This window comes from Pseudorasbora parva, chromosome 3 (assembly GCF_024679245.1).
Source record: "Pseudorasbora parva isolate DD20220531a chromosome 3, ASM2467924v1, whole genome shotgun sequence".
NCBI classification, from domain to species: domain Eukaryota; kingdom Metazoa; phylum Chordata; class Actinopteri; order Cypriniformes; family Gobionidae; genus Pseudorasbora; species Pseudorasbora parva.
Window position 1 is genome coordinate 4,259,879 of NC_090174.1, and position 10,791 is coordinate 4,270,669.

The 10,791-nt window shown below is 39.4% G+C and overlaps 1 protein-coding gene across 1 annotated transcript; it reads left to right on the forward strand.

Moving 5' to 3' along the window:
- The first annotated feature begins 394 nt into the window (after positions 1-394).
- On the forward strand, positions 395-9,334 carry LOC137070434 (UDP-glucuronosyltransferase 2A1-like). Its single transcript, XM_067437570.1, has 7 exons — positions 395-1,210; positions 2,398-2,433; positions 2,576-2,724; positions 5,399-5,530; positions 8,198-8,285; positions 8,366-8,585; positions 8,791-9,334. The coding sequence occupies exons 1-7, from the start codon at positions 541-543 to the stop codon at positions 9,086-9,088; spliced, it is 1,593 nt and encodes a 530-aa protein (XP_067293671.1). The 5' UTR covers positions 395-540; the 3' UTR covers positions 9,089-9,334.
- The last annotated feature ends 1,457 nt before the right edge of the window (positions 9,335-10,791 follow it).

The following is a 10,791-nucleotide window of genomic DNA, read 5'->3' on the forward strand; positions in this document are numbered from 1 at the left end:
CCTCTTCTTGACGTATTGCTTCCTGTTCTTCCTGGTCTGCTAAATGCATAAATGTAAATGTAAATGTAATGGACATTTACATATCTGAAATTATTCATGTTTATTTGGATTTAATGTAAACTCTAATGATGTCTAGCCTGAAAAGTAACTGCATGTCTGTTAATGAGAAACATACATTGTAGAGCTGCATGATTAATCATTAAAACAATGCATCTTACCCCTAAATTACAACAATTCAGCTATGTCTGTTAAACACTTGACAAGTAGTTACAATCACAGCATATTCCTTTGAGTATTGCAAAATAAAGCATTTAGAGTGGGAGTTGAGTACAAGTGCAAGTTAATAGGCCAGCCTTCTTCTTTGTCAAAATGACAACGTGCACCTGTACATAATCCTTTGACAAAATGACAACGTACACCTATACCCTCCATAATGCAACATGACCTTTGCCCAAATCCTGTTGTGCACATACTATCTTGTATTTGGGTCATTGTTCACTTGATCACACTGCGCTTTAGCAAAGGCACAAACACTTCAGCATGATTTGTGGGACTATATTTGTGCTTGTGCTGCTGTGTGGAGTAGAGGCTGGCAGGGTTTTGGTGTTGCCAGGCGAGTACAGCCACTGGCACAACATGCGTACCATCGTAGACGCATTAGTTGAGAAGAACCACAGCGTGACGGTTCTGGTCAGTTCTTCATCGCCTACTGTACAGCACACACGGAAGGAGCGGTTCAACTATAATGTGTTTAAAGCCAACATGAAGAAAGAAGAGGCCAGTGCTATATGGAGTGACTTTATTCATCTCTGGATGAATGACACAGTCACCACATACGAGAGATTCTCCATGATCAGGCGAGTGATGTCAGACTTCATGGAGCTTGCTGCTGATACATGCAAAGGAATGCTTCACAATGAGGATCTTTTGCACACGCTTCAGGAATCTCATTATGATGTGCTTTTATCTGATCCGATGATGCCATGCGCTGACTTGATGGCAGAGATGCTGAAGATCCCGCACATCATATCACTGCGCTTATCGTTCGCATATAATTTAGAGCGGTTTTGCGGTCAGCTCCCCACACCGCCATCCTATGTTCCTGCAGTCGCTGTGCAGGGTCACCTCACCGACCACATGAGCTTCACAGAGAGAGTTAAAAACATGCTCCTCTACATCATGTATTCAACCATATCTCAATTACACATGAGGTTTACAGGGTTGCCAACTCTCACGCATCTGGCGTGATTCTCACGCTTTCAGGCTCTGTGTCACGCTCTCACTCCGCCCAACTCAATCTCACGCCAAAATGCCAAACCTGCTTTTGATATTAAACAAAGCTATAAGCTTTAATTTTTTTAAATGTGTTTAAATGAAATTCAAACAATAAATAGCGTTTTGGCGCTAATGTGGCATAATGTTAAAGCCAGAGGCGTTGAAAAGCGGAGTTGCATGCTCTCGTCTCCCTGGGGCGCGCGCTGGTCACGTGGCCCATGAGCGCTCAATACTTCTAGCGCTGTGCCAATGAATTTAAATGGCTTAAGCGGATACACAACAGTTCCACTATATAGATGTTTGCTGCAAGTTTTGGTAAACAGTACAGCATAGTGTTAGTGTTTATTGATTATTAAGTCAGCCATATTTACAGGATCGTTTTATTATGGAGAGTGATAGAGATTCAACATTGTTAACATTAATGTTATTCTTGTATTTAGCCCTCAGGTATTCCTTACTAATAGGTCACACTCATACTCATTAAATTATATTTATTGAATATTTTGAGGAGATCTTTTGGTACTAAATACTATTTGTGCAACAATTATTGTCAATAAATCACCACTTAAAATATTTTTCTTCTAATATTTGTATTTCTTCTAAAATTTATATTACAATTAGTGTAGTAATTAATATTAAAATAGAGAATTCCAATTCAAAGAGGCAAATTAGAGTCATTTTGTGGCTAAAAAATATTAATGTTTATTTGTAATGCCATTAGGTGCCTTATGGCTCTTTAATAAATATACATGTATCTAATCTAGTTGCTCAAAAATATATTGCAGTCTTTGCATTCTAATAAATATTTAGATATGATGATCAAACACTAGATTTCTTTAAATGTGAAATTTCAAAACTTAAATAACTTGCATCCTAATCTTTTTAATGAATAATGATACTTATATAAGCAGTCACAAGTGAATATTACGGAATGGCACATATAATTTGACCCAAGAAATGTTTAAACTAGTGCTAAAACAAACATATTATTATGTACAGTATATATACTAGATATAAACTGATACTGAATCAAGATCAAAAGCATCACCGACAACCCCCCCCCCCCCCCCCCGGCCCTCAAAAAATCTCACTCCAACCTAAACTTAAAAGTTGGCAACCCTGGGTTTACTTTTGATCCGATTTACTCTGAAAAATGGGGTAATAATATATATTTATTTTTTATTTTTTTGGGACAACTTTTATGCTTTAATTGTGCAGTAGGCTAGTCTTCCAAATATTGTTTAACCTTGTAACTTCACCTACTGTGCATCAAATGAGTAGAATTCTCTGTATGTCACAGGCAAACCTACAACAATGTGTGAGACTATGGGAAAAGCTGACATCTGGTTGATTAGAACCTACTGGGATTTTGAGTATCCACGTCCACTCCTGCCTAACTTTAAATTTGTTGGAGGACTGCACTGCAAACCTGCCAAGCCTCTGTCAAAGGTAATGACTTTGCTTTGCCGTATTATTCTGAAATAACTGTTCTTCTGAAATATGTTTGATGCCTTTATAAAAATAAAAATAAAATAGCATTAAGACATAAATTAACATTGTAACTTTATGTGAGTGGATTTTTGTATGGAGAGGGACTTGGCTCTATTGACCTAAGAAACTATGGATTTGTAGTGTTATCCCATTTTGTACACTGTAAAACTAAAATCAGGTTTCCAATTGAAAATGTTCTAGTGACTGATCACATACATTTTTCAGTTGGCAAATTTGAATTTCTGTGAATTTAATTCCATCAATTCACAGATATTCACTTTGGCCAATTGAAAAATTTACATGTGATCAGTCACTAAAAAACATTTCAATTGGAGACCTGATTTTAGTTTTACAGTGTACTAGAAAATTACATGTTTAACTGCTTACCCCCAGGGCATCCAAGATGTAGGTGTGTTTGTTTCTTCAGTAGAACAAAAATTAAGATTCTTAACTTCGTTGCTCATATAATGCATGTCAATGGGGTGTTTGAGAGTCACTATGAGAGTAAAAAACATAGACATACGATTCCATATTAAACCCTGTGGCTTGTGGCGACACATTGAAGTCTTAAGACTCTAAACGATCGCTTTCTGCGAGAAACCCAACAGTATTTATGTTTGTTTTTTTTTCCTCATATCAGACGAATCACATCTAGTATTCCCTATTACTTCCATAGAGGTCATATAAATCAATATGACAAAATACAATAAAAAATAAATGCTAATGAGATATAAACAAAATAACAAGGGGGCCAGATGGACTAAAGTCTAAAATTGGAAGTAACAGTCTCAGCTGTTTATAGTGTTTCACAAGAGTGTGCGCCGTTTTTCCTCGGGGTTCCCCCCACACATCAGTATTTCTGAACACAACATGTTGAATATTTACTATTCGTGATCGGGACGGCTCAGGCGTTCGTCCGAGCAGGTTCGGACACTCTTAACACACTTCACACCACAGGAAAATCTGATAAGATAATCTGTAGAACCATCAAGATAATCGGGACAGAGCTAGGATTGTCGGAAGGGGGAAATCAGCCCAAAATCATCATTATTGCATTACATTAACATGAACAACAAAATGCGTTAACTGGACTTACACTCTTTCTTTTAACACACTAAACTTTTCTTCCCACAGTGCCCCCAACAGTATATGGTTTTTCTTAGATTTTCTTTTATTGCAAATTATCTAAAATAAAATAAAAAAACATATTAAAGAATTATTTGAGGTCATTAGATGATACACTTCTTTTTCCACGATTGCTATAGTCTATGTAAATACACTATGTAACCAAAAGTATTGGGACACCCCTCCAAATCATTGAATTTAGGGGTTTTAATCACTACCATGGCCACAGGTGTATAAAATAAACCACGTAGGCATGCAGACGCTTCTACAAACATTTGTGAAAGAATGGGTCGCTCTCAGGAGCTCAGTGAATTCAAACGTGGTACTGTCGTAGTTTGCCACCTGTGCAATAAGTCCATTCATGAAATTTCCTCACTTGAATTCTATGGTCAACTGTTAGTGGTATTATAAAAAAGTTGAAGAAATTGGGAACAACAGCAACTCAGCCACGAAGTGGTAGGCCACGTAATATCACAGAGCGGTGTCAGCGCATGCTGAGGCACACAGTACACAGTTGCCAACTTCCTTCAGACTCAATAGCTACAGACCTCCAAACCTTGTGTGGCCTTTGGATTATCTAAAAAACAGTGCATAGAGAGCTTCATGGAATGGGTTTCCATGGCCAAGCAGCTCATCAAAGCCTTACATCACCAAGTGCAATGCAAAGTCTGAAATGCAGTCATGTAAAGCAGCCGCCACTGGACTTCGGAGATGTGGTGAGACATGTTCTCTGGAGTGAGCAATAAAGCTTCTCTGTCTGGCAATCCGATGGACAAGTCTGGATTTGTGGTTGCCAGGAGAACGGTACTTGCCTGACTGCATTGTGCTAAGTGTAAAGTTTAGTGGGTGTAAATTATGGGTGGGGTTGTTTTTCTGTGTTTTTGGCTTGGCCCTTTAGTTCCAGTGAAAAGAACTCTTAATGCTTCAGCATACCAATACATTTTGGACAATTTCATGATCCCTACTTTGTGGTAACAGTTTGGGGATGGCCCCTTCCTGCCGACATCCCTTCCAACTGGCCTCTTCCAACATGACTGTGCACCAGTGCACAAAGCAAGGTCCATTAAGACATTGATAAGCAAGTGAAGGAACTTGACTGGTCGGCACAGAGTCCTGACCTCCACCCGATAGAACACCTTTGGGATGAATTAGAGCGGAGACTGCAAGCCAGGCCTTCACATCCAACATGTGGTCATTAATCCACCTCACAAATGCGCTTCTAGAAGAATGGTAAAAATGTACATACACACACTCCTAAACCTTGTAATGTATAGAAAGTTTATAGAAAGTTATAGCTCCAAAGGGTGGGCCAACACCATATTAAAAGTATGGATTAAGAATGGGATGTCATTAAAGGTCATGTGCATGTAAAGGTAGGCTTACCAAAACTTTTGCCAATATAGTGTATATTTACAACGTGTCAAGTAGCTTAGATAGTGTATATGCATTGACAAGCCCTGTTCACATTATTTATGTTAAGGTATGTGGCCATTTGCATGTCTTTAAGGAACTGGAGGTGTTTGTTCAGAGCTCAGGAGATCATGGTGTTGTCGTTTTCTCATTGGGGTCCATGATCAACAAACTGACAATGGAAAAAGCAAACACTATTGCTTCCGCTCTTGGTCAGATCCCACAAAAGGTATGTAACTTTTACATTTTTATCAATATTTTTTCCCATTCATTTTGTCTAAAGGCATTTCAATCGCAAACACAAAACACCACAACGTCTCATGTTTTGTTTTTGTTTTTGTGAGGGAATTAACTACTCATCATTGTGACTTACAAGTAGTTTACGCAAAAAGGAAAATTGTCACTCATTCCAAGCCCATTGATTCTGCCAAAACATTCAAGCTTCAAAAAGTAATTAAGAGATTATAAAAGTAATCCATATGAATCAAATGGTTTTCTGAAGAGACACAATCACTTTACATGAACAGATTTCATTTAGGCTTTTATTCACATATAAACTTTAATCAAGCTTCAATGATTCTTGCACATCAAGGAAGTTGTCACGGGTGTGTGCAGGCAATAAGGCGAAGACAAATAAATACAATTCTCAAATTAATGTTTAATGAACAAGGATACTCAGGTGAGTAATACAGGCAGGACAACACTATACATTGACATACGTACATGAGACCGGACACAGACTGAAGGTAACAGGAGAACTAAATAGCAAACAGAAACAAGTTAATTGACAAGACACAGCGGACACAATAAACTCATAATGAAGGTTACCATCAAATATTTGTGACAAATGACAGCAGGAAATCCATGGAAAAAAACAGAACTTAACTGTGACATTGCACCCCTCCAAAGAAGGTGTGGCCTTCTACTGAAAAATGGATTAACTGCAAAGGCAGGGGGCTCAGGTGGAGGTCAAGGAGTAGGTGAAGGATGGACAGACAATACAGGAGGATGCAGCCGATGGAGGGAGGAGCAATAGTGGAGATGAGACGGATAAATCCATGGCACCGACTGATAAGGGGCGACACACGTGTCGCCGGACTGCTGATGAGCCAGGGCGATGCTGCGGATCCAGTGGTGCATGTTGATGCCACAGGCGGGGGGACAAGGCGAGAAGGCTGGAGGACTGAGGGACCATGGTGGAGATGATGGAGGCAGGAGCCGAGGCGGAGCTACTGGCACGATGGGCAGAGGCAGAGTCCAGGTCCTGGCGGTTGGAGGCAGGGACCGGGAATCTGGGCCACGATGCAACTGGAGACTGGCTGACCTACGGTGAGTCTACACCTCCCATGGTGGGGTGAGGGGCTGATAGGCAGCCGTGGATATGGGAATAAGGTGTGGATGATGGTGTCAGGGAACGGGGAATAAACAGACGGCAGGCAGAGAAGCGGGATCCAAATGCAGGGAAATTTAATAACCAAAACAATCAAAAATCAGGAACAAAATAACACTGAGCAAACGAAAAGAAACCACGGGGAACAGAGAACTGCGAAATACCTGCATAACAGCAAACAATGACCGACAGAGAACAACTGATTCACAGAGGTATAAATACACACCAGGGAACAAGGCTAATAAGATAACAAGGGGAGTGGTAAATGGGAAACACCTGGGAAAACTAATCAACATAAAAAAACTACAAGAACTACAAACTACACAGGAAAGAGGACACAGAAAATTGCACAGATACCTTCAACATAAAAGTCCCACAGAGTGCCAGACACTGAACAGATGTGACAGATGGGAGGAGGTGGAAGAGGGAGGCTGGGGGGAAGTCCAGGATGCCCTGAAGGTGCTGGAGTCCACTCTGGACCGGAGACCAGAGGAGTAGTCCAGTCTGGACCGGAGACAGGACCTGATTCAGAATTTATAATGGTGTTCTCAGCGGAACGAGACTCTGGAAGGGCAGTTTTGGCGGGGCGAGACTTTGGAACATGGACAGGAGACATTATAGGACTCTGAACAAGAGATTGAGTACTCTCTAAACTCTGGAAGAAGCCCTCTCTGGACTCTCGGTGTCCTCGACAGCTCCCACAGTGAGGGAGGATCAGCAGCCACAAGGCATAGTCAATGACCTCGACGAAAGAAGGTGATACTCCCTTAACAGCAGCATCTGGCCGAGTATATCATCCATCCCTCTCCAGAAATGCCTTTTTAGAGTTTCACCATCCCAGGGTGCCCCCTGATGAGAGTTCCAGGAAACCTTCAACATAATACTCCAACAACCAGCCATTTTGTGCCACATTGTCCTCTTTATCCATTCTGGGTCCTGCCTTCTGTCATGGGTGTGAGCAGGCGGGAAGGCAAAGACAGGTAAATACAATTTTCAAACGAAGGTTTAATGAACATGGATACTCAGGTGAGTAATACAGGCATGATAACAACACATTTTATACATTGGTGTATATAGAAAAGACCAGACTCAGACTGAAGGAAACAGAAGAACTAAATAACAAACAGAAACAAGTTAATTGACAAGACACCGCTGACACAGAATTAACTCATAATGAAGGTTACCGAGTGCCAAGAAACATGACAAAGAACTCTGTGATACAATTACATTTCTCTGTTTCCCATATTTGATGTGTCCCATGTATGTACATTGATCAAAGCTCATATGTTAGTAAAAGCCCAAACTAAATGTATTATGTATGTCACTGAATGCAGTCGTATACTGTCTAGACAACCTCAGAGATCTGTAGGTGTGTCTTAAAGGTTACCCAGTGTGAGTTATTATTACAAATGCAATTCTTTGTAGGAAAAATAAATACAGAGCCTATCTTTTCTGTTGCTTAGGTGTTCATATTCTCAGTACTGTCTCATATGTGTATTTGCACAGGTTGTTTGGCGTTACAGTGGAAAAACACCAGAAACTCTCGCCCCCAATACAAAACTCTACGACTGGATCCCACAGAATGATTTGCTTGGTAAGGAAAGTGTTGTCATGTGTGCTCATGATACACAATAACTGGTGTCAGATAAATACTGACATCATTTTATCTGATAGGACATCCAAAAACAAAGGTCTTCATTACCCATGGAGGAACAAATGGACTGTATGAGGCTATTTATCATGGAGTCCCAATGGTGGGTTTGCCATTGTTTGCTGACCAGCCTGATAACATGATGCACATGAAAACCAAAGGAGCTGCTGTTGTTCTTGATATCAACACAATGGAGTCTAAAGACCTGGTGGATGCTCTCAAGACTGTCTTAAATAATCCCTCGTGAGTTAAGTCTTTCATAAACTTGAAATAATCCATTACCAATGGGACCTACCGTTATTTTTAGTGGTTTACACTACACTATTTACTTTAATCCTGATGTCATAGAAAAACAATATGTTGTATATTGTCAATATATTTAGACACTTTTGTACTTTTCCAGAGTTAGTCTTGTGTTAAGCAGTGTTTCTTTTTCTTCTCTAATCAGGTATAAAGAAAGCATTATGAGACTGTCCAGAATCCACCATGATCAGCCGATGAAGCCTCTGGACCAGGCAGTTTTCTGGATTGAATTTGTGATGCGGAATAAAGGAGCTAAACATCTACGAGTTCAGGCACATGACCTGAGCTGGTATCAGTACCACTGCCTGGACGTACTGGCCTTTTTACTCTCAATTGTTGCACTGATCACATTCCTCTTCATTAAAACATGCAGTTTCTTTTTCCGTAAATGTTTCAGAAAGACTCGTCCTGATGGCAAAGCCCAAAAGAAAAAAAAAGAGTGAATGCATACTCAATACTTCTCTATGGAGATGTGCTATGTGCGTCCTCAAGTGTGTGTGACAGCATTTTGTATTTTGATGATAATACAAATATTCATAATGAAGCAAATACATGAGAATGTTCATGGAAAGTAAAAAACAAAAAATCTTATATAGTTTTAAAATGCTTATAATCAGATTACAGTTACTTTTTAATGGATTGCATATAATTCACACAATGGCAATAAAATAGTTACAATTTGTTGATTATCCCTAATTTTTATTTTTATTTAAATTTTCCTTCTTAAAAATCCTACCGCTTCATGCTGTAACACTGAGTCAACAGATTGAGGATCCAATTGCAACTTTATTAAACAGACAAAATGGATAACAGACAGGCAGAGGTCCATCAACCATGACAGGAATAAATGGAGGAAACAGAGGCGTAGTCACAGGACAACCAGGTAGTCGAGGCAGGCGGCAAGGGATCAAACCAGGAGAATCAGTTTAGAGTAAAACACGGGAGAAACCAGAAACAGGATAAACGCTCAGAGATGTCAGCAGTAGCAAAACAAAACTTTGCAGTGAGAGGATGGTAGAAGGTAGCCAAAATAGTCGTTCAGGTGTGAGTGTAATCAGCACCAGGTACAGGGTTATGGGAAATGAAGTCTGGTGTGAGGATAAGTATTAAGGTGAGGGTGGCCTCTAGTGGCCATCAGGCTTGATTTGTGACACATGCCATGTAGCTTTGACTATATTTACAACATAGAATCGCCCTTTCAAAATCCAAAACCAAATCTCCTACATTTGCAATCCATAAGCAACCAAAAGCACCTCTCAATCAACTAGAGCAGACTCTATACGTATGAGACAAATAATTATAAGTTACTAAACAATGATGTGATAATGTGTTACTAAACAAATTATGATAAATATTATGTCTTCATTATATTCAATAACCTTCACTAATTGATTCTGGAAGTCTGGACAAATATGTAAAACTTTAAGGACTCTGGCCATATAATAGCATTGATGTTTTCATGTTCAATAATAGTTCATCTAATGCAGATTCCTAAACATTTATTTTTTTATTTTTGTTATAATCTAAAATATTTAATTGAAGAACTCTTGAGATTTTCGGTCAGGGCCTCCCAGCATCACAAGAAGTGTATTGTCAAAAAAATTGGTAACTGAACAGAATTTAATTTGTTTTACTGACACAATTAAAGAGGGTGGTAGTTTATGATATAAATTAATCAATATGTTTATAGCTCTTTTCATTTATGTTCTCTAAAGTCTGTATTTGGTATCTGAGGAGTGACTGAGAGTCTAGCAAATGTAAGGATTGCAGTAACAGTGCTTACTCATTCAGCCCGGCTTCCAGAGAAATATGGATTTGTCTTGCATTTATATTATTCTTCAACTTTAACACTAGAGACTCAAGATGAATATTGTCTATACCTCTTACTTAGAGGAAGAACATGATATCAGTGTTTGGGGAAAGTTTCTAGTCAGAGCTAGGGGTCGACCAACTCCAACCTTGAAGAAGCTGTGTATCTACGTATGTGCGCTAGTATTCTGTTACAGATCAGCATTTGTACAACTGGCATTCTACTTGAGACCTGCCAGTGCATTTCGACCACCTGAAAGGTCAAAGTCTGCTATAGAGATAAGCTTCTGTCTATCGATAGATGTGTGGAAATTTACTATGATTATCTATTTTCTCT

Bases quoted from the DNA above. Each gene is read 5' to 3' on its own strand.
- LOC137070434 (XM_067437570.1), top strand. From the start codon at position 541: ATGATTTGTGGGACTATATTTGTGCTTGTGCTGCTGTGTGGAGTAGAG. The intron at 2,434-2,575 runs GTAATAATATAT...TGTATGTCACAG, and splicing joins GATTTACTCTGAAAAATGGG to GCAAACCTACAACAATGTGT. The intron at 8,586-8,790 runs GTGAGTTAAGTC...TTCTCTAATCAG, and splicing joins ACTGTCTTAAATAATCCCTC to GTATAAAGAAAGCATTATGA.